This window comes from Camelina sativa, chromosome 4 (genome assembly GCF_000633955.1).
Source record: "Camelina sativa cultivar DH55 chromosome 4, Cs, whole genome shotgun sequence".
Lineage (NCBI taxonomy): Eukaryota > Viridiplantae > Streptophyta > Magnoliopsida > Brassicales > Brassicaceae > Camelina > Camelina sativa.
In genome coordinates, this window is record NC_025688.1 from 22,473 (window position 1) to 49,816 (window position 27,344).

The 27,344-nt window shown below is 46.0% G+C and overlaps 3 protein-coding genes across 3 annotated transcripts; 2 read left to right on the top strand and 1 right to left on the bottom strand.

The window, feature by feature from the left end:
• Nucleotides 3,746-5,458, bottom strand: LOC104783401. The gene is made up of 2 exons (XM_010508560.1): nucleotides 4,148-5,458; nucleotides 3,746-3,961 (listed from the first exon to the last, which is right to left on the bottom strand). The coding sequence occupies exons 1-2, from the start codon at nucleotides 5,456-5,458 to the stop codon at nucleotides 3,746-3,748; spliced, it is 1,527 nt and encodes a 508-aa protein (XP_010506862.1).
• On the top strand, nucleotides 14,736-15,648 carry LOC104783402. Its single transcript, XM_010508561.1, has 3 exons — nucleotides 14,736-14,906; nucleotides 15,130-15,365; nucleotides 15,489-15,648. Exons 1-3 carry the CDS (start codon nucleotides 14,736-14,738, stop codon nucleotides 15,646-15,648), a joined length of 567 nt encoding a protein of 188 aa, XP_010506863.1.
• LOC104783403 lies at nucleotides 17,427-18,339 on the top strand. Its single transcript, XM_010508563.1, has 3 exons — nucleotides 17,427-17,597; nucleotides 17,821-18,056; nucleotides 18,180-18,339. Exons 1-3 carry the CDS (start codon nucleotides 17,427-17,429, stop codon nucleotides 18,337-18,339), a joined length of 567 nt encoding a protein of 188 aa, XP_010506865.1.

Sequence of the window (27,344 nt, forward strand, 5' to 3'; positions counted from 1 at the left end):
CGGTAGGGAGGTAGCATGCGCATCAGTTCAGCCGTATCCCGGCCGAGCCGCACCCCCTTTCCTCTAACCAACCGGACCAACCGAAGTATTACAAATGCTTATGCAGATGCAACTACCCCATTTCCCAGAACCATAAGGTTGGTACTGTACCTTACCTCCGTCCCTTAAGCCTTATCGCCGAACTCTCTTTCTCTCAGAATCTTCTTCCCTATCTTATATTCGAACTCTCGAGTTTTACAGTATTTTCCTATTTCCGATGATGTGTTCGAAATGAGAGCCACACCCTCTATTTATAGGGTACAAGCCGCGGTTTTGGCCCCAAAAGACACCTATCGGACACATCCGTCCGATCACACATATTCGGCCATGCCTGTTCATCCATGTCTGTTCGGTCATGCCCGTTCGGTCCCGAGCTCCCCATCTAACCTGAACTCCGTCCACTATCGTACAACTGGTCGAGCTGGGTCAGGCTTGGTCGAGCTGGATCGAGCTGACTGGCAGCTGGTCGAGCTGGACATAGCTGGCCGAAAACTGTCCGCAGCTGGCCGAGAGTTTTCCGAAGCTGACCGCTCTTTGTCCCATGCTTGGCTTGTTTCCCTCCTTGTCCGAGCTAATGCGTAGCTCTTTTTCCGACTTGTCCGAGATCTCCCTACCATCTCGGACCAAGCCACAACCTACGATCCTATTCAGGATCGCGGGTGTTACAAGTCTCTCCCCCCCTTGAAAGGGATTCGTCCCCGAATGCGGATCAAGTTGATCTTCACTCATCTCCTTAAACCACTTAGGATAATCCGCCTTCATCTTGTTTTCAGTCTCCCAAGTAGCTTCTTCGTGTGCACCGCAGTTCCATAAGATCTTCACCATGTTAATCTTTTTCCTGCGCATTTCCTTTACTATTCGATCAATGATTCGAATAGGCATGGCTTCAATCGTCAAGTTTTCTTGCAACTCAGGTGGTACGTCCTCGACCACTTCGTCTTCCTCACTTAGGCATTTCCATAATTATGATACATGAAAAACCTTGTGAAAGGCGTCTAGCTTTGGTGGTAACTCCAACTTTTAAGCCACCGTGCCTACCCGTTCGATCACCTTGTACGGACACACATACCTTGGGCTCAACTTTTTTGTATTGGTAAATCGCCCTTTTCCCTTATAGGTCATCGCCTTAAGATATACCAAATCGCCCACTTCAAACTCCAACTCCTTTCGATGCTTGTCCCCATAACTTTTCTGTCGGTTTTGGGCTTCCTTTCACTTGATTTTCAAGAACTTCAACTTTTCAGCTGTCTCGTCCACAATCTCGGGTCCGAATAATGTCCGTTCCCCAACTGGCATCCAGCACAACAGCGTTTGACATGCCCAGCCATAAAGCGCTTCATAAGGCGACATTCCAATACTAGCTTGGTAGCTATTGTTGTACGCGAATTCCACCAAGTTCAAGTACTCTTCCCAGATTTCGCCCCAATCCAGTACAAACACTCGCAACATATCCTCGAGTATCTGAATTGTTCTCTCGGATTGTCCACCAGTTTGTGGGTGATAGGCCGTACTTAGGTTCACCCTTGTTCCCAACGCCCTTTGAAAAGCCTTCCAAAAATGTGAAGTGAACCGCGTATCACGGTCCGAGACAATACTCATCGGCACTCCGTGCAACCGGACAATCTCCTCGATGTACCTGACCACGATTACCTCGGCTCCATTTGTTTCTGCGATTGCGATGAAGTGTGCAGATTTGGTCAATCTGTCCACCACTACCCAAACCGCATCATGCTTAGGCTTACTCATAGGCAATCCAGTCACAAAGTCCATCGTCACATGATCCCATTTCCATTCCGGTATAGGTAAACTTTGGACTAGTCCGCTCGGCACTTGATGCTCGGCCTTGACGATTTGACAGGTTTTACACTTGGCAACCCACGCGGCCACATCCCTTTTCATTCCCTTCCAGTGATAGTATCGTTTTAGATCGTGATACATCTTAGTCGAACCAGGATGGATCGAGAACTTAGATTGGTGCGCTTCCTTTAGAATTTCCTTTCTTAACTCCTTGTTTTGCGGCACACATCCTTTTCCATTCACCAAAATGGTACCATTGTTCGATGTCTGAAACTCCGTCTTCTTATTCTCCGCCCAACTCTTAAGTTCCTCGTCTTTTTCTTGAGCCAATCGAATTCTACTAAGTAGATCCGCCTGATCGGCCGTTCCCAGGCCTAGTGGCTCAAACTCCTTAGACAATGCATTTAAATGCAAAGTCCCCATCATGTAAACCAATGCTTCCTGATTTTTCTCGGCTTCCACATCACAGCGATGTCTAAGTCATAATCTGCGACAAACTCCATCCACCTCCTTTGCCTTAGATTTAACTCCGGCTGGGTGAATATGTACTTTAAACTCTTGTGGTCGGTGAAGATTTGAACTTTGCCTCCATAGAGATATGAACGCCAAATCTTCAACGCGAACACCACCGCGGCCATTTCTAGATCGTGTGTTGGGTAATTTCCCTCAAGTTTACGCAATTGCCTTGAAGCATATGCGATTACACCAACCTTCTGCATTAGTACACAACTTAGCCCAGTTATGGAGGCATCAATGTACACCATGTACGACTCGTCCGCCTCCGGCAGTACCAGTACCGGAGCACTCGTGAGCATTGCCGAGACATACTCGCATTCTTCCAACCATTGGAACTTAGTGTCCTTTCCCGTCAATCGTGTCATTTGCTGATACATACTCGCAAAGCTTTTGACAAACCTTCAATAATATCCAGCCAACCCAAGAAAACTCCTTATCTCGGTGGCATTCTTCGGATGTGGCCAGTCCTTTATCGACTTAATCTTCTCCGGATCCACGGACACTCCTTGGTTCGAGACAACATGTCCAAGAAATCCGACACTCTTTTGCCAAAACGAGCAGTTGCTTAACTTTGCGAAAAGCTTTTGCTCCCTTAACCGCTCCAATATTGCCCTCCAGTGATTTTGATGGGTTTCCCAATCCTTCGAGTAAACGAGTATGTCATCAATGAAGATGATTACACACACGTCCAAGAATTCCCTGAACACACTGTTCATAATCTTCATGAAAGCTGCTGGTGCATTGGTCAGTCTGAACGACATGACCACAAACTCAAAGTTGTCGTACCTTGTCCGGAAAGCCGTTTTCCGAATGTCCGCTGGATCAATTGGAATTTGATGGAATGCTGAGGCCAAGTCTATCTTTGAGAACCACTTTGCACCTCGGAGATTATCTAACAACTCGTCTATCCGGGGTACTTATTCTTCACCGTCACCCGATTCAGCCCCCGGTAATCGATGCATAGTCTGAAGCTACCATCCTTTTTCTTTACAAACAAGACCGGTGCACCCCATGGTGAACTACTTGGTCTGATAAATCCTTTCTCCAACAATTCTCCCAATTGTTTCTTTAACTCCGCCATTTCTGCCGGTGCCATCCGGTAAGGCGCTTTAGTTATAGGGGTCGTCCCCGGTTCTAGCTCGATGGTGAACGGATCTGACCTATCCGGCGGCACTCCCTGTACCGCTTCAAACACATCGGTAAATTCGTTGGCTATTGGAATATCGTCCAACTCCGCCTTTTCCCCAACTTCCTTTGTTGTGATTGTGGCTAAGTATGCCTTACAACCTTTCTCCAGCATGCTTTCCGCCTAGATTGCCAAGATAATCCAACTTCCCGAAGTTGATCTTATTCCCTGGAACTTTAACGTCCCATCCTTTCTCTCAAAATTTACTCACCCTCGGTGATAGTCAATGTAAGCCTTGTACTTTCCCAACCAGTCCATCCCCAAGATAACATCGTGTTTCATGAGTGGAACAATGATCAGGTCAGTAGGCATATCGACACCATTGACGATGACTGAGATTCCACGAACCACACCGTACGGGTACATCACCTGCCCGCCGGCTGCTCGAACCAATCCATATCCGATGTGTGAACTCACCTTTCCCTATCATTTCCAAGCTCACAAAACAGTGTGTGGCCCCCGAATCAACCAAGATGTGTGTTTCCACATCACCTATTCTTAAGGTCCCTACACATTCCTCTAGAATGCTAAGTACCCATATCCCCCTTTTATATGCATTATGATGCTATGTAATGCATGAATTGAACTCAGAAAGGTTCTCATACATACTAGTAATCGCCCTGTAATTTGCAGCAGAATTTTCCTCGGACAGTTCATACACGCGTGGTGCAACAGCCTGTCTCTTTGGTGGTGGCGGTAAAGATTCCTCGCCACGGTTCCCACACTGATAGTTCTGTCTGCCCTCGTCAAGCTTCGGACATTCCCTCTTAATATGTCCCTCTTTTCCGCACAAGAAGCAGGACCTTGGCCCATCGCCATTTTCCATCCTTGGACAGTTCCGGATCGCATGATCCTTGCTTCCACAACGAACACATGACCCACGACCCTCCAGCAAGAACCGCTGTGGTATTTTCCGCAATTCCTACACTCCTTAAACTTGGCATCGGACCTTGCGTTATCCACCTTGTCCAATTTCCTTTTTCGGTCGATGGTTTTGACTGGGTTAGTGGAACGCGACGAAACCCTCTCGCGTCTAAGCTGTTTCTCTTCCTCCAACCCGGCTTCAATCATAGCCGCCCTTTCCACTACCTCCACGACCGAGTTAAAGACACCATTCACGCAATGGTTGTGGATGTGCACCCTTAATCCGCAGATAAAGTGACAGACTTGTGCTTTCTCAACCTCGATCTCTTTTCCAACAAGGCGATTGAATTCAGCATCATATGCACGTACCGTCATATCCCCTTGTATCAGGTTCAGGTACGCACTTTCCAGTCGGTCCCAAGCCTCCGGAGGAAAGAATTTCATGTTGAATTCCTTCTCAAAGTCCACATAGGTTATAACTTGCCCACCTTTCCGTTTCACAACTAACACCCACCGGTCATGTGCTTCCTCTTCCAGGAAATGGACATCGATGTCCTTTTGATACTCCTTTGGGCAGCGAGTGGAATTAAAATTCATTACAAGTCCACTTCTCCACTCGTCAGCCACGATCGGATCCGAACTTCCCGGAAAATGTTTTGTCTTCAGTCTCGACATATGCTCCAACGCATCCAAGTAGCCCCGTCTTTTTCTTGGAGAATCTATCGGACTAACTTTGATGATCTCCGAACGTACCGCTGGTACCACAGGATCCGGTACCAACGCCTTTGTCAGCACGTCCAACTGTGCCATCATTGCCTTCATCGTTTCCCACTGTTCCTGGGACGATGGTACGACATTCTGTTGCCCATTCACGTCCGTAGCACCGCTACTCTCCGACTTATCATTATTCGGTTGTTTCTCTCCAGCCACATGTCTGGCTGGATTCTGGGCATCTTTGTTCCCTCCTTCTGCGTCGCCTAATGTCTCAGCGGCGTTAGTGATCTCATCGGCCACTTCCTTGCCCTTCCTTTTATTTTCCTTGTTGCTCTTACCCATCTGCAAAACTCATGCCCTTTAGTCATGGTTAATAAAATAAACCGATAACACTAAGAACAACTACCACGAGATCCCATTAAGCCAATGAGTGGTGATACCCGAAACCCATTCTACCGGTCCTAGAACCAAGAATGCTCTGATACCAACTTGAAAGACCCCGACTGAAAGACCCCGACCCAGACGTCCCAGCATCTGCGGTCACGGCTTCCATTCGGCCCCATTCCCGGCCGAATATCCTTTGATTTGGTTACTCAGCTTTGACTCGCAGCTTTGCTTCATAACCCCTTTACGCAGCGGAATATAACTTTAACCTTGACCCATCCTGATGTGAACGCCGGACGGCCTAGAGGCTCGGACGGAGTTCTACGTCGTTGGACGGACGGAAAGGCAAGTACTTTTCTCGGACAAAGGGAGGTGGGATGAAAGTAGAGAGAGAATAAGTTATGGAGGGGAGTTTTAAGGGGAAATGGACGGATAGAGTATGGAATAGAATGGAGGGTGATGAAAGACAGATGGTACAGACGGCTGAAAGCGGTATTGGACAGTCGGACTGGGAGTACGGACGGTGGCTAGCGAACCGAGTAAGAAAATTGACCTTGGTTCTCTAGAGGATAGTGGAGTCGAAGTGAGACACAACTAACGATCTGAATCGGACGTTGTGTGGTGACGATGGTACGGATTGAACCGGCGGTGTACACGAGCGGTGTTGAGAGTCGTACACCGACTAGAAGAAGAGCAATCCCGAATCGATCCTTCTAGGGTTTCTTTCAAGCTAAGTCCCGGACTTTCTTGCGAGAAAGAGGGTTGAGACAAGAAGCAAAGATTCTCTCTTTGGAATATTTTCATTTCATTCAAGTCTAAAGAGTCTAAGCTAGGGGCGTTGGAAGTTTAAATAGTGTAAGGGTTTAGAGGGGACTAGGGACACGGGGACTCGCTATGGTCCGCACACGTTGCCCTTGACGCATCTCCACAGACAGTGAACACGTCGCCCTCTATGTGGTTTAAACAAGGCCACACACGTCACACTATTCCAAAGTTCACAACACTAGATAAAATCAAAACGCAAAGTTTAAAGGAAAAAGACAATAGAAAGGCCGCGTCCTAAGGCCGAGCTCGGATTGCCATGTCACTGATGTTAAACGCGGCATTGCATGCGTCCTTGGGTTAAACGCGACATTGTGCGGTAGGACTCGTCGCCTCGTTAAAACTTTTTCCGATAAACCTCATGGGAAAAACCCGAAGTAAGGAAAAAGAGTACGAGTCATGATCCTACCATCTTTGGCGCCCTCATCCTTGGGTAAGGACGAAGGCCGTACGAAGGGTCTCGTCGATGGTTGCCTTGGCCGAGTCGATCTCTTGGTCTTCTTGGATGAAGGTTTGGACGAAGTGGTTGATTCATTGCTTGGAAGCCCTGGATGAGCTCTTGCTCCGCGTGGTTGCACCGGGAGTGATCCTCGCCATGCTGGCTCCGAGTTGTTCCGCGGGTGATACACGTGTTCCGTCGATGTCCGGGTCTGGTGCGAGTGTTCCTGGCCGCGTCTCTAGTCCGGTGCTCACATCACATCCCTTTCTGCTTAGCCAGACAACCAACCAACCCCACAGGCTTGCACTTATTAGGGATGGGGACTGTAACGCCCCCGAACCAATATATGACCACGCAGGCCATCGGACAGCCACAGAACGCCACTATGGGAACTGTACCAAGGTGATCCAGTCTAGGGACGGAAGCTGCAGACTTCCCGACCAGTCCTCCCAAGCACAATTCCACCCGCAACCGAGACTACTTAGGCTTTGCAACCCTTGCGGCCTGGTGCGTTGTGGTGACCCGGACATGGCCGAGTACCATTTGCAACTTGCCATGCTTTCCCCGAAAACCGAATATACTACTTCAATAGTTTATTACATTGAAAATAAATCATTAAAGCAATATATAAAGATAGTCGGATAACTTGTCACAAATCGCTTATGAAAATATAGGGTTTTACAAAGAACACAAGAAAACCCTATCTGGCACCCTAATGTTTGCTCCAGCTCTAGACTCACTTAGGCTTCTTACAAGACAAAATAATATCATGAGTAATTTAAGATTACTCAGTGAGCCTGGGCACCCCTTTCTCCTAAACAGGATTCAACTTCCCAACCCGACTACCCCAGCAAGCAAAGAAAACAAGCAAGGCAAACTAGCAAACAAGTAATCAAAGCAACGCAACAGAAACAAAGCGGAAGCAACAATAATAAACAAGCGAGAGAAATTAGAATGACACGACTCTACTCGGACGAACTATACTCCCTAAACACAGAGAAAGATAACTAGAGGTACAAGGACTGCTCATAGGCATGCTCACTTGGACACAATAGACTCTTAACTCTTACACGACTAGAATAAAACAAGGGACGCTTGAAATACCCTAGACTCCTTCACCTATGGGCCCTCGATAATCTGTTCCATTCCACAACACTTCCCATGCTGAAACCACAAAGGTAACCAGCATGAGCCCCCAAAGGTTACATCGTCATGTAACGGTCAAGCTAGTAGGTAGCTAGCCGTGAACGTTGTCCCGCGCGAGTGGTCATCAGGAACTCTCGCGAGACAAAACCATATTTGGAACAGAAGATCGACACTATATTATAGCTAGGACTCGAGAAACAAATTCAAGAGACTTCGCTAAAATAAACCAACCAATCAAGCAAGAAAATCAAGCAACACAAGCAAGAAATTCAAGCAAGAAAACATGCAACAATCAACAATCAACAAGCAATAGAATAACAATTCATGCGACTTAGATTGTTTTACAAACATGCAATCCATTTAAACCACTTACGCATATTAATGCAACAAGTTCGATTACGAATGCTATCCATTTTTAGCGATTTAACCCATTTAAATCCTTTAAGTCCAATTCAGCATGCAAGCTAACCTCATCCAATTTTACGCAATAAAAATTGCTAACAAACTTCCCAATTTAATCATGCATGCAACCGGTTTCAAGCAAGAGATATTGCTAGTAAATTCGCTAAGTCTCAACATGCATGCAATCCTCTTAACCAACTTTTAAGCGTTCCAATTTTACTTAAAATGCATCCAAATTTATCTTGCATGGTGATTCCTAGCTCCAATTCGATGTTCCCTTAACATGAATCTAGCATGAATCCTACCAAATTTCGCATGCATCAACTTTAGACTGATTCTACCATGAATCTAGTCTACATGCAACATGCAAATGGTGACCGCAAGGATCTAAAGATCCATGCAGCACCGCACACAATTACCGCAGAACTCACCCTTACACAACCGATGATGACCCGACTCCACTGCACCACAGATCAGACAATCTTCTCCTTCGCGTCAAACAACTTCCCGCTCTTTGTCCGCTTTCGTCTGCAACCACCGTCTCTTCTCGGCTTGTCCTCGACACCAACACTGTCTCCTTCTCGACTTAATTTTGACACCAACATCGTCTCCTTCTCGATGACCTCTCCTTTGTTTTTCTCTCGGCGCAAGCAATATCTCTCGATGATCTCTCTCTCTCTCTCTCTCTCTCTCTCTCTCGGCTTTGAGAGAACAAAGCTTTAGTGTTTTAGTGTTTGGGAGGAATGAGAGAAAAACCACAAATGAAATCGCAAGCCCTCTATTTCTAGGCTCGACTTCTCCTTCTTCTACCTTAGTGCGTTTTGACAAGTGGCGCTCTCTTTGTTTGCATGTGCCACGTGGATTACACCGCCCAATCCGCTCGCGACATTCCATTTAAAACACCAAAATTCTTTCTGCCTGTGTGCATGTAATCTGATTGGTCAGATTTACAAAGGCACACGATTTCTTGCTTTCTCCGGCAAAACTCGTCCCTTTGTCCGACGCTCTCGACATTTCTTGGTCTCGCTCGGACGCTCCTCTCGGTCATCGCTTGGACACTATCGGCTCTCTCGGCAATACTTGGACAGTTCTCTCGACTCCTCGGGTACTATCGGTCCTTTCGTCAATTTCTCTCGGCTCCTTGGGTACTATCCGCTTAATACGTCTCGGTCGAATCGGGCAGTACGTCTTGGACAACACGGCCAGTACGTCTCGGTCCGCTCAAATTTTCTCGAATTCGCTTCGGCGTTTGTCTGGTACGTCTGGTGCACATACGTCCGGTGCACGTACGTCCGGTACGGTACATGGTACATGGTACCATCGGCCATCTCTCGATCTGTCCAGAATTTCTCGGACATTCCTTCCGTAATTCTTCTACCTTCCTTCCTTGCCTTCCCTTTATGTCCTTTCCAGTCCTTTGGCCAGGGGTTTTTATTTTTAAAAATTACCCCTTCGGTTCACAGTGAATGGTTGCTCTGTCGGCTTCCCGAACCACTCGTGTACTCGAAGCTTGGCATCAGATGTGCCATTAGTTGACCCATCGGTCATACCATTGAACACCATCGACTTGTCAGTCTTGGTATCAGCGCCTGCTCCGATCGTACGATCCGACCCAATCATCGAATCACCGATCGACCTCCGACCAGGCCGATACTTCCAACAGACTCGTCGACCACTCAACCAATCAATCCAACCTATGGCTCATATCGTTGATCCTTTGATCACCCGATCCGACCAGCGATTGAATCACCGGTCAACCCTCGATCGATCCATCCATGGACGCAGATCGTCGATGACCTTTCGATCGGTCCTACACTATGATCGAACCGTCGATCATCCTGCGATCGGTTCGACTCCACGGTTGCTAAACCGTCGCTCGTCTCATCGTACCTTTATTAGAGAGGTAGCATGCGCATCAGTTCGGATGATGAAAGGATGATGGTATCTGGAAATGAAGGCCACGCCCTCTATTTATATGGTCCTGGCCGAAGTCTAGGCCCCAAAAAGCACCTGTCCATCAAGACACTACGATCGTGCACGTTTGTCCGTGCCTGTCCGGCCGTGACCGTCTGTCCGTTTCTGTTCGGCCGTGCTTGTCCAACCGTGTCTGTTTGGCCATGACCGTTCGTCACCGCGTCCCATGACTGTCCACGAGCTGTCCAGCTGACCCACAGACTGTCCACCACCGTCCAGCTGGCCGAGCTCAGTCGAGCTCCTTGGCAGCTGGTGGAGCTAGTGGTAGCTGACTATCAGCTGGTCGAGCTGACGCTAGCCGGCCGATATCTGTCCTCATCCGATGGCCGGTGAGGTTCTCTCGTCCTTTACTTAGTCATATTATACGGTCCATTCTTTAAACAAGGTTCATTCACGTATTCTGTGATTCAATATCTAGAGCCTATATGATATAACTTAGAGTACAACAAACATTCGAACATTGTATTAAATAATCAAAGGATTCGATACAACTTATGAGTTTGCATAATAAGCTAGTACAAGCTGTATAATCGATCCTAGCTACCCATATCACCACCACTCATCTTCCCGGCCATGAGTCTCGCACCTAAGCACTTCCTTTCCCGCGATCATTCTCCTTTCCTGAAATCCAAGTAACCATCAATAACCTTCCCCTTAGCCGTATAATGTCATGCAATGCATGCTAAGTTCTAACATTCGTCGATTACAGCGGTCGGCCGGTAGAGAGTTATCCTGCACATCAATTCGGACGGTGTACCGAGGAATCTTTACAGATCCCCGTCCAACCGCTGAGTCGCATTTACTTTTCTCCATCCGTACTTGGACACTCCGGATGGTACGCTGGTCGGTAGGGAGGTAGCATGCGCATCAGTTTGGCTGCATCCCGGTCGAGCCGCACCCCCTTTCCTCCGACCAACCGGACCGACCGAAGTATTACAAATGCTTATGCAAATGCAACTACCCCAGTTCCCTGAACCATAAGGTCGGTATTGTACCGTACCTCCGGCCCTTAAGCCTTATCGCCGAACTCTCTTTCTCTCGGAAGCTTCTTCCCTATCTTATACTCGAACTCTCGAGTTTTACTGTATTTTCCTGTTTTCGATGATGTGTTCGAAATGAGAGCCACACCCACTATTTATAGGGTACAGGCCACGGTTTTGGCCCCAAAAGACACCTATTGGACACATCCGTCCGATCGCACATATTCGGCCATGTCCATTCGGCCATGCCTGTTCATCCATGTCCGTTTGGTCCCGAGCTCCCCAGCTGACCTGAACTCCATCCACTACCATACAGCTGGCCGAGCTGGGTCGAGCTGGTTCGAACTGACTGGCAGCTGGTCGAGCTAGACGTAGCTGGCCGAAAACTGTCCGCAGCTGGCTGAGAGTTTTCCGAAGCTGACCGTTCTTTGTCCCATGCTTGGCTTGTTTCCTTCCTTGTCCGAGCTAATGCGTAGCTCTTTTCCCGACTTGTTCGAGATCTCCCTACTATCTTGGACCAAGCCACGACCTACGATCCTATTCAGGATCGCGGGTGTTACAAGAGAGGGGAACATACTCTTGAAGAAGTGCAATGTCTTGTGTGGCTTGAATGTAGAGATCTAGGCCAGTGTATACCAATTCCTAGGGCTTGAAAATTAAGTCCGGTGTAGGTCCTATAAAAATTAGAGACAACATTAGATCATCTGAATATCCATCAAATAGGGACTTGGGGGATTGTTGAGTCGGCTCACAGTCTTTCCAAACTTTGGTTCTGCTGTCAAGCATAATCAAGAGTCATAAGAGTGTTAATCCAAATCAAATAAACCATTAGAATAAGATTATAATCCCCTACTAGTTTTGACTCAATAAAAAAAAATGTGACTCGATAAAATGTCAAAATTATTGATGTAAAAAGTGGAAAAAGGTCTCAAGTCAACAAAATAGAAAGTAGCATTAGTATAGGATGGAACATCCTTCCCCCCAGACTTAAATCACACCGTCCTCGGTGGGAAAAAAGAAAGAGATGAGGAATAAAAATCATAAGGAAAAGTGTAGGGTTAAAGAACAATGTCACCCTACACTTAAAGCATTAAGTAAACACTTAGAATTAAAGCATAGAATAAACAGCTTTAAATCTAACAAACCCTAAAAATTGCCGCCTAAACTAAGATCATCTCCCCCCTTTGATTTATCCCTTTAAACCCAACTAGAAAACTACTCTAGCATGTTTAAGGGAATCATCATAGAAAGGTTTAAACAATTCATAAACATAAACGAATAAAGAGAGAAAAGGGTTTTAGATATTACTTCAATGATTGTCAAACAAAGTTGTAGCAAATAGAATAGAAAGAGTTGGTGGATTTCAAAGCATCAAAGAGAGGGACGAGGGAGAGGTCTGGACGTCGGCTGCTCCTATGGTCGTGTCTCTTGGCTGATCCAATGATTGCACACTCTAAACCCTAGGTTTAGAAGAGTATTTATAGGGTTTTGTCTAGGTTTAGGGTTTTGTAAGGGTAGATACGTCTTCTCTTGATAAGTGCATGGCAAGGGAGGCGTAGGAAGCTTCTAGAACGGTGGTGAAGACTTGGACTGGGCTGCCGTGGTGGTAGCTGGTCAGGCCTTCAATAAAAAGCCCATTGGCTTGATGGTTCTCCTTACGTCGGTTTAAGGTACGTATCGGTATATCGGGCATAACTTCCGGATGGTTGGATGGATTGACTTTATTCTACTTCGAGTAGAAAGATGACTCTCTCAGCTTTCCATAGACACCAAGTACGTCGAAATGTGAGTTCTGTAAGTTCTTCAAACGTTTCCCTTATTGTAAAGCTCTGAAACTTTCCTAAAACGTATTTTCCTTGCCTTTTGGTCCTTTTTGCTATAAAACCTGTAAAACCTTCTTGAAACCTAATATACTTGATAATGGCCATTAAAGCCTTGAAATCATATCAAACTCTTCCTAAATGCATACTAAAACTATAGCTAAGATGGGTAAAATATTGATGTTATCATCATGGCCGAAGCCTAGGTCCCGGGGACGACCCCTATATCTAAAGCGCCTTACCGGATGGCACCGGCAAAAATGGCGGAGATAAAGAAACAATTGGGAGAATTGTTGGAGAAAGGATTTATCAGACCAAGTAGTTCACCATGGGGTGCACCGGTCTTGTTTGTAAAGAAAAAGTATGGTAGCTTCAGGCTATTCATCGATTACCGGGGGCTGAATAGGGTTATGGTGAAGAATAAGTACCCATTGTCCCGGATACACAATTTTTTGGATAATCTCCGAGGTGCAAAGTGGTTCTCGAAGATAGACTTAGCCTCGGGGTACCATCAAATTTTGATAGAGCCATTGGACTTTCAGAAAACGGCTATCATAACAAGGTACGACCACTTTTAGTTTGTGGTCATGCCATTCGGATTGACTAATGCACTGACAGCCTTCATGAAGATGATGAATGGTGTATTCCGAGAATTCTTAGACGAGTTTGTCATCATCTTCATTGATGATATACTTGTTTACTCGAAGGAATGGGAAACCCATCAAAGTCACTTGAGGGAAGTCTTGGAACGATTAAGAGAGCACAAACTTTATGCAAAGTTTAGTATATGCTCGTTCTGGCAAAAGAGTTTTGGATTCCTTGGACACATTGTCTCGGACCGAGGTTGTGTGCTAATGCAAAAGCGTAGTGTAATCGCACATGCTTCAAGGCAATTGCGTCAGCACGAGGGGAATTACCCAACACACAACTTAGAGATGGCCACGGTGGTGTTCGCGTTGAAGATTTAGCGTTCATACCCTTATGGAGCCCAATTTCAAATCTTCACCGACCACGAGACCTTAAAATACATATTCACCCACCCGGAGTTAAATCTAAACCAAAGAAGGTGGATGGAGTTTGTCGCGGACTACGACTTTAACATTGCCTATCATCCAGGAAAGGTGAATCAGGTTGCAGATGCCTTGAGTAGGAGACGCTTCAATGTAGAAGCAGAGAAAAATCAAGAAGCGTTAATTTACATGATGGGGACTTTGCATTTAAATGCATTGTCAAGAGAAGTTGAGCCATTGGGCTTAGGAGCAGCGGATCAAACGGATCTACTCAGTAGAATTAGTTTGGCTCAAGATAAGGACGAGGAATTTAAGGGTTGGGCGGAGAATAATAAGACAGAGTTCCAAACATCGAACAATGGTACCATGGTGTTGAATGGACGAGTGTGTGTGTCGCAAAGCAAGAAGATAAGGGAGGAAATTCTAAAGGAGGTGCACTAGTCTAAGTTCTCGATCCACCGTGGTTTGACCAAGATATATCACGATCTTAAAAGATACTATCACTGGAAGGGAATGAAAAGAGATGTGGCTGTGTGGGTTGTCAAGTGTAAAACTTGTCAACTTGTCAAAGCACAGCATCAGGTGCCGAGTTGACTAGTCCAAAGTTTACCCTTGTCAGAATGGAAATGGGATCATGTAACGATGGAATTTGTGACCGGGCTGCCTATGAGTAAGCTTAAGCATGATGTGGTCTGGGTGGTTGTGGACAGATTAACCAAATCTGCACAATTCATCGCAATCGCGGAGACTGATGGTGTCGAAGTAATCGCGGTCAGATACATCGAAGAGATAGTCCGGCTGCACAGAGTGCCGGTAACCATTGTCTCAGACCGTGATACGCGGTTCATCTTGCATTTTTGGAAAGCTTTTCAAAAAGCATTAGGAACAAGAGTGAACCTAAGTATGGCCTACCACCATAAACCGAGATGCTGATTCGCCAGTCTGAGAAGGGGAGGTTGGAAAGACTACTTAAACTTCGTAGAATTCGTGTACAACAATAACTAACAAGCTAGTATTGGAATGTTGCCTTATGAAGTGCTGTATGGCCGAGCATGTCGAACGCCGTTGTGCTGGACGCCGGTTGCGTAACGAGATGGCCAAAAAGTTGAAGTTTTTGAAAATCAATTTGAAAGAAGCCCAAAACCGACAAAAAAGTTATGGGGACAAAAGTCGAAAGGAGTTGGAGTTTGAAGTGGGCGACCTAGTGTATCTTAAGGCGATGACCTATAAGGGAAAAGGGCGATTCACCAAGAGGAAAAAGTTGAGCCCAAGGTACGTTGGCCTGTACAAGGTGATCGAACGATTAGGTGCGGTGGCGTACAAACTGTAGCTACCACCGAAGTTAGATGCCTTTCATAAGGTTTTCCATGTATCACAACTACGGAAATGCCTAAGTGAAGAGGATGAAGTGGTCGAGGATGTGCCACCTGAATTGCGAGAAAACCTGACGGTGGAAGCAACGCCTATTCGAATCATTGATTGCATGGTAAAGGGAATGCGCAGGAAAAAGATTAACATGGTGAAGATTTTGTGGAACTGCGGTGGACACGAATAAGCTACTTGGGAGACTGAAAACAAGTTGAAGGCTGATTATCCTAAATGGTTTAAGGAGATGGGTGAAGATCAACTTGATCTGGTTTCGGGGACGAATCCCTTTCAGGGGGGGGGGGGCAGACTTGTAACGCCTGCGATCCTGAATAGGATCATAGGCCGGGACATGGTTTGAGATGGTAGGGAGATTTCAGACAAGTCAGGAAAGAGCTACTTGTTAGCTCGGACTATGAGGGGAACACGTGCTAAGTAAGGAATCAACGATCGGCCATTTTTTTAGCTCACTTCCTGTTACGGACAGCTCTCGGCTAGCTTGGAGCAGCTCCCGACCAGGTACAGACAGCTCGACCAGCTGCCTACCAGATTCCGGCCAGTTAAGGTCAGCTCGGCCAGCTAGCGTCAGCTCGACCAACTGCCAAGGAGCTCAACCCAGCTGGACGGTGGAGGACAGTGTGCAACTCAGCAGGGGAGCTTGTGGGCGTTCAGGATGGTGGGATACAGACCGAACAAGCACGACCAAACGTGCATGACCGAACAGTAGCGAATGAACGGTTCTGTCGAGTAGGTGCCTTTTGGGGCCTAGACATCGGCCAGGACCCTCTATGATGTGAGCACCGGACCGGAGATGCAGCCAGCAACACTCGCACCAGACCCCGACACCAACGGAACACGTGTTTCACCCACAGAACAACTCGGAGCCAGCATGCCAAGGATCACTCCCGGTGTAACCACGCAGAGCAAGAGCTCGTCCAAGACTTCCAAGCAAATGTCCAAGCCTTCGTCCAAGAAGACCAAGAGATCGACTCGGCCAAGGCAANTATACTTGTTTACTCGAAGGAATGGGAAACCCATCAAAGTCACTTGAGGGAAGTCTTGGAACGATTAAGAGAGCACAAACTTTATGCAAAGTTTAGTATATGCTCGTTCTGGCAAAAGAGTTTTGGATTCCTTGGACACATTGTCTCGGACCGAGGTTGTGTGCTAATGCAAAAGCGTAGTGTAATCGCACATGCTTCAAGGCAATTGCGTCAGCACGAGGGGAATTACCCAACACACAACTTAGAGATGGCCACGGTGGTGTTCGCGTTGAAGATTTAGCGTTCATACCCTTATGGAGCCCAATTTCAAATCTTCACCGACCACGAGACCTTAAAATACATATTCACCCACCCGGAGTTAAATCTAAACCAAAGAAGGTGGATGGAGTTTGTCGCGGACTACGACTTTAACATTGCCTATCATCCAGGAAAGGTGAATCAGGTTGCAGATGCCTTGAGTAGGAGACGCTTCAATGTAGAAGCAGAGAAAAATCAAGAAGCGTTAATTTACATGATGGGGACTTTGCATTTAAATGCATTGTCAAGAGAAGTTGAGCCATTGGGCTTAGGAGCAGCGGATCAAACGGATCTACTCAGTAGAATTAGTTTGGCTCAAGATAAGGACGAGGAATTTAAGGGTTGGGCGGAGAATAATAAGACAGAGTTCCAAACATCGAACAATGGTACCATGGTGTTGAATGGACGAGTGTGTGTGTCGCAAAGCAAGAAGATAAGGGAGGAAATTCTAAAGGAGGTGCACTAGTCTAAGTTCTCGATCCACCGTGGTTTGACCAAGATATATCACGATCTTAAAAGATACTATCACTGGAAGGGAATGAAAAGAGATGTGGCTGTGTGGGTTGTCAAGTGTAAAACTTGTCAACTTGTCAAAGCACAGCATCAGGTGCCGAGTTGACTAGTCCAAAGTTTACCCTTGTCAGAATGGAAATGGGATCATGTAACGATGGAATTTGTGACCGGGCTGCCTATGAGTAAGCTTAAGCATGATGTGGTCTGGGTGGTTGTGGACAGATTAACCAAATCTGCACAATTCATCGCAATCGCGGAGACTGATGGTGTCGAAGTAATCGCGGTCAGATACATCGAAGAGATAGTCCGGCTGCACAGAGTGCCGGTAACCATTGTCTCAGACCGTGATACGCGGTTCATCTTGCATTTTTGGAAAGCTTTTCAAAAAGCATTAGGAACAAGAGTGAACCTAAGTATGGCCTACCACCATAAACCGAGATGCTGATTCGCCAGTCTGAGAAGGGGAGGTTGGAAAGACTACTTAAACTTCGTAGAATTCGTGTACAACAATAACTAACAAGCTAGTATTGGAATGTTGCCTTATGAAGTGCTGTATGGCCGAGCATGTCGAACGCCGTTGTGCTGGACGCCGGTTGCGTAACGAGATGGCCAAAAAGTTGAAGTTTTTGAAAATCAATTTGAAAGAAGCCCAAAACCGACAAAAAAGTTATGGGGACAAAAGTCGAAAGGAGTTGGAGTTTGAAGTGGGCGACCTAGTGTATCTTAAGGCGATGACCTATAAGGGAAAAGGGCGATTCACCAAGAGGAAAAAGTTGAGCCCAAGGTACGTTGGCCTGTACAAGGTGATCGAACGATTAGGTGCGGTGGCGTACAAACTGTAGCTACCACCGAAGTTAGATGCCTTTCATAAGGTTTTCCATGTATCACAACTACGGAAATGCCTAAGTGAAGAGGATGAAGTGGTCGAGGATGTGCCACCTGAATTGCGAGAAAACCTGACGGTGGAAGCAACGCCTATTCGAATCATTGATTGCATGGTAAAGGGAATGCGCAGGAAAAAGATTAACATGGTGAAGATTTTGTGGAACTGCGGTGGACACGAATAAGCTACTTGGGAGACTGAAAACAAGTTGAAGGCTGATTATCCTAAATGGTTTAAGGAGATGGGTGAAGATCAACTTGATCTGGTTTCGGGGACGAATCCCTTTCAGGGGGGGGGGGGCAGACTTGTAACGCCTGCGATCCTGAATAGGATCATAGGCCGGGACATGGTTTGAGATGGTAGGGAGATTTCAGACAAGTCAGGAAAGAGCTACTTGTTAGCTCGGACTATGAGGGGAACACGTGCTAAGTAAGGAATCAACGATCGGCCATTTTTTTAGCTCACTTCCTGTTACGGACAGCTCTCGGCTAGCTTGGAGCAGCTCCCGACCAGGTACAGACAGCTCGACCAGCTGCCTACCAGATTCCGGCCAGTTAAGGTCAGCTCGGCCAGCTAGCGTCAGCTCGACCAACTGCCAAGGAGCTCAACCCAGCTGGACGGTGGAGGACAGTGTGCAACTCAGCAGGGGAGCTTGTGGGCGTTCAGGATGGTGGGATACAGACCGAACAAGCACGACCAAACGTGCATGACCGAACAGTAGCGAATGAACGGTTCTGTCGAGTAGGTGCCTTTTGGGGCCTAGACATCGGCCAGGACCCTCTATGATGTGAGCACCGGACCGGAGATGCAGCCAGCAACACTCGCACCAGACCCCGACACCAACGGAACACGTGTTTCACCCACAGAACAACTCGGAGCCAGCATGCCAAGGATCACTCCCGGTGTAACCACGCAGAGCAAGAGCTCGTCCAAGACTTCCAAGCAAATGTCCAAGCCTTCGTCCAAGAAGACCAAGAGATCGACTCGGCCAAGGCAACCATCAGCGAGATCGTCCGTACGGCCTTCATCCTTACCCAAGGATGAGGGCGCCAAAGACGGTAGGATCATGACTCGTACTCTTTTTCCTTATTTGGGTTTTTCCCATGAGGTTTACCGGAGAAGGTTTTAATGAGGCGACGAGTCCTACAGCACAATGCCGCGTTTAACCCAAGAATGCATGGAACGCCGCGTTTAACATCGGTGATGTGGCAATCCGCACTCGGCCTAAGGACGCGGCCTTTCTTTTGTCTTTTTCCTTTAATTTTATCTAGAGTCTTCCCTTGTGAACGTTGGAATAGTGTGACGTGTGTGGCCTTGTTTAAACCACATAGAGGGCAACGTGTTCACAGTCTGTGGAGATGCGTCAAGGGCAACGTGTGCGGACCATAGCGAGTCTGCGTGTCCCTAGTCCCCTCTAAACCCTTACACTATTTAAATTCCCAACGCCCCTAGCTTAGACTCTTTAGACTTGAATGAAATCATAATTTTTCCAAAGAGAGAATCTCTGCTTCTTGTCTCAATCCTCTTTCTCGCAACAAAGTCCGGGACTTAGCTTGAAAGAAACCCTAGAAGAATCGATCCGGGATCTCTCTTCTTCTAGTTGGCTTACGACGCTCACCACCGCTCGTGTACACCGCTGGTTCAGTCCATACCATCGTCACCGCACGACATCCGATTCAGATTGTTAGTTGTGTCTCACTTCGAGTCCATCATCCTCTAGAGAACCGAGGTCGAGTTTCTTATTCGGTTCGCTAGCCACCGTCTGTACTCCCCGGTCCGTCTGTCCGCTACCGCGTTCAGCCGTCCATACCATCGGTCTTACATCACCGGACGTATTCTATATGTCCATTTTCCCCGGACGTATTCTATATGTCCATTTTCCCTTAAAACTCGTCTCCATAACTCATCATCTCTCTACTTTCGTCCCATCTTCCTTTGTCCGAGAAAAGTACTTGTCTTTCCGCCCGTCCAACGACGTAGAACTCCTTCGGAGCCTCTAGGACGTCCGGCGTTCACATAACTATATATACATGGAACGCCATACATTCCAAAGATACCATCAGAAACAGAAAACACAAACTCGAGAAAGAACGAGTATAAAATAGAGAAGAAGGTTCCGAGATAGAGTACGGCGATAAGGCTTAAGGGTCGGAGGTACGGTACAGAACCGACCCAATGGGTTCTAAGGGATGGGGTAGCTGCATCTGCATAAGCATTTATAATGTTCGTTTGGTTCGGTTGTTCAGAGGAAAGGGGGTGCAACTCGGAAGTGGATCGAGAACCACTAGGTTCACCGTGATACAACCGAACTGATGCACATGCTACCTCCCTACTGATCAGCGTACCACCTGGAGTGTCCATGTACGGAGAAAAGTAAACACGGTTCAGCAGCAGGACTGGGATCTGTACAGATACCTTGGTAGATCATCAAACTGATGCACGGGATAACTCTCTACCGGCCAACTGTTGTACTGCACAGATATTATGACTTAGCATGCATTGCATGACATCGTACGACCTTGAACGACCTAAAGGAAATGTTATTAATGGCTACTTGGATTTCAGGAAAGGAGAGTGATCGTGGAAAGGGAACTGTTTAGGCGCGAGACTCATGGCCGGGAAGATGATTGGTGGTGTTAAGGGTAGTTAGGATCGATTATACAGCTTGTACTAGCATATATGCAAACTCATAACTTGTATCGAATCCTTTGATTATTAATATAGTATCTGAATGTTTGCCTTACTCTAAGTTTATATCATATAGACTCTAAGTATTGAATCNTGCATGGTAAAGGGAATGCGCAGGAAAAAGATTAACATGGTGAAGATTTTGTGGAACTGCGGTGGACACGAATAAGCTACTTGGGAGACTGAAAACAAGTTGAAGGCTGATTATCCTAAATGGTTTAAGGAGATGGGTGAAGATCAACTTGATCTGGTTTCGGGGACGAATCCCTTTCAGGGGGGGGGGGGCAGACTTGTAACGCCTGCGATCCTGAATAGGATCATAGGCCGGGACATGGTTTGAGATGGTAGGGAGATTTCAGACAAGTCAGGAAAGAGCTACTTGTTAGCTCGGACTATGAGGGGAACACGTGCTAAGTAAGGAATCAACGATCGGCCATTTTTTTAGCTCACTTCCTGTTACGGACAGCTCTCGGCTAGCTTGGAGCAGCTCCCGACCAGGTACAGACAGCTCGACCAGCTGCCTACCAGATTCCGGCCAGTTAAGGTCAGCTCGGCCAGCTAGCGTCAGCTCGACCAACTGCCAAGGAGCTCAACCCAGCTGGACGGTGGAGGACAGTGTGCAACTCAGCAGGGGAGCTTGTGGGCGTTCAGGATGGTGGGATACAGACCGAACAAGCACGACCAAACGTGCATGACCGAACAGTAGCGAATGAACGGTTCTGTCGAGTAGGTGCCTTTTGGGGCCTAGACATCGGCCAGGACCCTCTATGATGTGAGCACCGGACCGGAGATGCAGCCAGCAACACTCGCACCAGACCCCGACACCAACGGAACACGTGTTTCACCCACAGAACAACTCGGAGCCAGCATGCCAAGGATCACTCCCGGTGTAACCACGCAGAGCAAGAGCTCGTCCAAGACTTCCAAGCAAATGTCCAAGCCTTCGTCCAAGAAGACCAAGAGATCGACTCGGCCAAGGCAACCATCAGCGAGATCGTCCGTACGGCCTTCATCCTTACCCAAGGATGAGGGCGCCAAAGACGGTAGGATCATGACTCGTACTCTTTTTCCTTATTTGGGTTTTTCCCATGAGGTTTACCGGAGAAGGTTTTAATGAGGCGACGAGTCCTACAGCACAATGCCGCGTTTAACCCAAGAATGCATGGAACGCCGCGTTTAACATCGGTGATGTGGCAATCCGCACTCGGCCTAAGGACGCGGCCTTTCTTTTGTCTTTTTCCTTTAATTTTATCTAGAGTCTTCCCTTGTGAACGTTGGAATAGTGTGACGTGTGTGGCCTTGTTTAAACCACATAGAGGGCAACGTGTTCACAGTCTGTGGAGATGCGTCAAGGGCAACGTGTGCGGACCATAGCGAGTCTGCGTGTCCCTAGTCCCCTCTAAACCCTTACACTATTTAAATTCCCAACGCCCCTAGCTTAGACTCTTTAGACTTGAATGAAATCATAATTTTTCCAAAGAGAGAATCTCTGCTTCTTGTCTCAATCCTCTTTCTCGCAACAAAGTCCGGGACTTAGCTTGAAAGAAACCCTAGAAGAATCGATCCGGGATCTCTCTTCTTCTAGTTGGCTTACGACGCTCACCACCGCTCGTGTACACCGCTGGTTCAGTCCATACCATCGTCACCGCACGACATCCGATTCAGATTGTTAGTTGTGTCTCACTTCGAGTCCATCATCCTCTAGAGAACCGAGGTCGAGTTTCTTATTCGGTTCGCTAGCCACCGTCTGTACTCCCCGGTCCGTCTGTCCGCTACCGCGTTCAGCCGTCCATACCATCGGTCTTACATCACCGGACGTATTCTATATGTCCATTTTCCCCGGACGTATTCTATATGTCCATTTTCCCTTAAAACTCGTCTCCATAACTCATCATCTCTCTACTTTCGTCCCATCTTCCTTTGTCCGAGAAAAGTACTTGTCTTTCCGCCCGTCCAACGACGTAGAACTCCTTCGGAGCCTCTAGGACGTCCGGCGTTCACATAACTATATATACATGGAACGCCATACATTCCAAAGATACCATCAGAAACAGAAAACACAAACTCGAGAAAGAACGAGTATAAAATAGAGAAGAAGGTTCCGAGATAGAGTACGGCGATAAGGCTTAAGGGTCGGAGGTACGGTACAGAACCGACCCAATGGGTTCTAAGGGATGGGGTAGCTGCATCTGCATAAGCATTTATAATGTTCGTTTGGTTCGGTTGTTCAGAGGAAAGGGGGTGCAACTCGGAAGTGGATCGAGAACCACTAGGTTCACCGTGATACAACCGAACTGATGCACATGCTACCTCCCTACTGATCAGCGTACCACCTGGAGTGTCCATGTACGGAGAAAAGTAAACACGGTTCAGCAGCAGGACTGGGATCTGTACAGATACCTTGGTAGATCATCAAACTGATGCACGGGATAACTCTCTACCGGCCAACTGTTGTACTGCACAGATATTATGACTTAGCATGCATTGCATGACATCGTACGACCTTGAACGACCTAAAGGAAATGTTATTAATGGCTACTTGGATTTCAGGAAAGGAGAGTGATCGTGGAAAGGGAACTGTTTAGGCGCGAGACTCATGGCCGGGAAGATGATTGGTGGTGTTAAGGGTAGTTAGGATCGATTATACAGCTTGTACTAGCATATATGCAAACTCATAACTTGTATCGAATCCTTTGATTATTAATATAGTATCTGAATGTTTGCCTTACTCTAAGTTTATATCATATAGACTCTAAGTATTGAATCTCAAAATGAGCGAATGAACTTTGTTTAAAGAATGGACCATGAAATATAACTAAGTAGCGAGTAAGGGACGAGAGAACCTCAGCGGCCATCGCATGGACAGGGTCAGGGTCTTTCAGAGTTCCTATGTTTTCAAACCTCTTTCCCAGGTCTAAGTTTTTATTTTGCTTGAGGGAAAGCAAAGGCAAAGTCTAGGGGAGTTGATATATCATAGTTTTTGCGGTTTTTAACCACGATATAAGTGTTCTTTTTGAGTCTTTTGACTTTTTTTTAGGGATGTTTTTTAGTCTTTTCAGGTTTTCTTGGATTTTGGCACGGATGGAGCAAAGTGGAGCAGTTTGGATCATATTTGGAGCATTTAACCAAAGAAATCAAGTCGGAGCTGATCAAGAGTGATGGTGTCGATCGATGCCACTTTAGGTGTCGGTCGACACCCACATAAGTCGGCACACGAGCAGAGTTTTGGAAGTTTTACAAAACCTCCCGAAGTTTTCCACAATTGCAACATAAGTCATTGACGTGTTTTAAGACATATAGATATATAGTATTTTTAGGGCTTAGAAACCCTTAAGTTTTAATTCTAGCAGCTTTTTGAGAGAGAGAGATTGAGAGTTCTTGGGAGAGACGGATCTTAATTCTTTTATAGAGAGAAGATTCCTAAACTCCCTCTTTTACTTTTTAATATCTATTGCATGTTATGCAGAAAGATGTATTGTTTTTCATTGAATATGTCTGAGTAGTTTGCTTGTTAGGTTCAGGATTTTCAAAGGGTTTTTTATGGTTTATTAAATCTAATTATTTTTAGGGTTCATTATCTTCTGTGATCTTCATCTTTGGTTGTTCTTCATATTAATTCTTGATTGATCACCTAGAAAACTAAAATGATATGAGAATATATTTTTTTCCCGATTAAACATTTGATGAGCAAAAATTACTTCTTAGAAAGAGATTTGATTTAGTAATTTTGTGAACAAACTAAACTTGTTTTCAAAGCTGGTTTTAACCTCGAATTTTACAAAGAGATTTGATTTTTGGGTTTTAAACTTAGATAATACTTGCAGTGAGAACTGATTTATTTTACAAAAGAGTTTAGAGTTCTAGATCTGATTTTTAATTGTTTGAATCCTATTAATTATTTGATTTAATATTCTGTAATTTCCAGAAAAATTCCCTAGACCTAGCTTTTTAATTCCTTGAATTTACAAACCTTTATTTCAATATTTTACATTATTTATATTTCAATACAAATCATTCTGCTTAGCGTAACCATAAAACTCAATACTCCCTCCGGTTCAAAATATAAGATGTTCTAGAGAAGTTTTTTGTTTCATAATATATGATGTTTTCAAGTTGCTATGCAACTTTTAGATTAGTTTAGTATTTTATATTATGCAGTATTGTTTCTGATTGGTTGAACTTGTTAAAAGTAAAGACTTCTTAATTTGCGTGCTTTAGTTAAAACATCCTATATCATGAAACGGAGGGAGTAAAATTTAGTGTAATCTTGAGTCCTTGTGGAATTCAACCCCTAAGTACTACAATGATCTCTTAATTTGAGAGAGTAGCTCTAGGGTTAATTTGAGTATATCCCAAAGAGACTCTTATTTAAAGCCAAACGAAAAGATACGACCTAATCCTAAATCTTATGAGATAAGATTTCAAACTTATCCTAAAGAAGAGAAAAACAAACCCAAAACCAAATAATAAAAGAACCTTCTAGAAAATATAATGAACACCGACACTTGCATTCCAGTAGCTTGTAAACACCTATGGGCCGCTGCATCAGGTCTCCCCGGGTGGGAGAGAATCCGGCTCGTCATTGTCCCTGAGATAGGGTAACATGTACCGAACGTTGAAAACATCTGATTGATGCAAGTGTGGAGGTAAACAGAGTTGATAAGCGTTAGGGTAAATAAGCTCAAGGACCTCAATCGGTCCAAGACGCTACAACTTCAACATGTTGTACTCCCGCGCATGCAGCTTATCCTTGGTAAAGACAACCCATACCAAATCACCCGGGTCGAACAACAGCTCACGACGCTTAGAGTCGGAACTGTGCTTGTATTTCGCTGTGGCAGTTTCAAGGTTCGCTCTATGCCATTTGTGAATGCTGTCCATTTCGGTAACAAAACAGCTGCTTGTCCATGAAACCGCGTGCGATCCAGAAGTGTTGTTAAGGTGAGAGGACCAAGAGGAACTACCCCACAAACGACCTGAAATGGAAGAAACATGAAAGACCCCGACCCCAAACATTCTATGGCCAGTGAGGTTCTCCAAAGACCCGAACCCCGAACATTCTATGGACGGTGAGGTTCTCTCGTCCCTTACTCTCTACTTAGTCATATTTCATGGTCCATTCCTTAAACAAAGTTCATTTGCACATTCAGAGTTTCAATTCTTAGAGTCTATATGATATACACTTAGAGTAAAGCAAACAACTGTGTATTGTATTAATTATTCAAAGGATTCGATACAACTTATAAGTTTGCATATAAGATAGTACAAGTTGTATAATCGATCATAGCTACCCTTAACACCACCACTCATCTTCTCGGCCATGAGACCCGCGCCTAAGAAGTTCCCTTTCCGCGATCACCCTCCTTTCCTGAAATCCAAGTAGCAATCAATAACATTTCCCTTAGGCCGTACAATGTCATGCAATGCATGCTAAGTCCTACTATCCGTCCAGTACAGTGGTTGGCCGGTAGAAAGTTATCCCGTGCATCAGTTAATCCTTCGGTTGGCCGGTAGAGAGTTATCTTGTGCATCTGTATAGATCCTCTGTCCAACCACCGAGCCACATCTACTTTTCTCCGACCATACCATCTGCACATAGACACTTCGGGTGGTACATTGATCGGTAGGGAGGTGGCATGCGCATCAGTTCGTTCGTATCACGGTGAACCTAGTGGTTCCTGATCCACTTCCGAGCTGCACCCCTTTTCCTTCGACCAACTTAAACAGATGCAACTACCCCATCCCTCGGTATTGTTCCGTACCTCCGACCCTCAACCTTCCTCGCCAATCTCTCAGACTCAGAACCTTCTTCTTTATCCTATACTTGAACACTCGAGTTTTTACTGTGTTTTTCTGTTTCCGATGGTGTGTTTGGAATGATGGTGCCCCTTGTATATATAGGGTCCTGGCCGATTTCTAGGACCCAAAAGGCACATGTCGGACATAACAATTCGTTTGGTCCCGTTTGGTCGGGCACGATCGGTCGTGCCTCTTCGGTCACCAACTCCCACCATCCTGACCGCTCACAAGCTCCCCAGCTAACCTGCACACTCTCCACCACCGTCCAGCTGGTCAAGCTGGGTTGAGCTTGAAAAACCCCGACCCCGGCCATGCGATGGCCGATGAGGTTCTCTCGTCCCTTACTCGCTACTTAATCATATTTTTTGGTCCAATCTTTAAACAAAGTTAATTCGCACATTCTAAGATTCAATACTTAGATTCTATATGATATATACTTAGAGTAAGGTAAAATAATCGAGTATTGTATTAAATAATAAAAGGTTTCGATACAACTTATGAGTTTGCATATAAGCTAGTACAAACTGTATAATCGATCCTAGCTAGCCTTAACACCACCACTCATCTTCCAGGCCATGAGTCTTGCGCCTAAGCAGTTCCCCTTCAACGATCACTCTCCTTTCCTGAAATTCAAGTAGCCATCAATAACATTTTCCTTAGACTGTAAAATTGTCATTCAATGCACGCTAAGTCATTCTATCC

Bases quoted from the DNA above. Each gene is read 5' to 3' on its own strand.
- LOC104783401 (XM_010508560.1), bottom strand. From the start codon at position 5,458: ATGGGTAAGAGCAACAAGGAAAATAAAAGGAAGGGCAAGGAAGTGGCC. The intron at 3,962-4,147 runs GTATGTATGAGA...TGGAAATGATAG, and splicing joins AAATTACAGGGCGATTACTA to GGAAAGGTGAGTTCACACAT.
- LOC104783402 (XM_010508561.1), top strand. From the start codon at position 14,736: ATGGAATTTGTGACCGGGCTGCCTATGAGTAAGCTTAAGCATGATGTG. The intron at 14,907-15,129 runs GTAACCATTGTC...TGCCTTATGAAG, and splicing joins TCCGGCTGCACAGAGTGCCG to TGCTGTATGGCCGAGCATGT. The intron at 15,366-15,488 runs GTACGTTGGCCT...GAAATGCCTAAG, and splicing joins AGGAAAAAGTTGAGCCCAAG to TGAAGAGGATGAAGTGGTCG.
- LOC104783403 (XM_010508563.1), top strand. From the start codon at position 17,427: ATGGAATTTGTGACCGGGCTGCCTATGAGTAAGCTTAAGCATGATGTG. The intron at 17,598-17,820 runs GTAACCATTGTC...TGCCTTATGAAG, and splicing joins TCCGGCTGCACAGAGTGCCG to TGCTGTATGGCCGAGCATGT. The intron at 18,057-18,179 runs GTACGTTGGCCT...GAAATGCCTAAG, and splicing joins AGGAAAAAGTTGAGCCCAAG to TGAAGAGGATGAAGTGGTCG.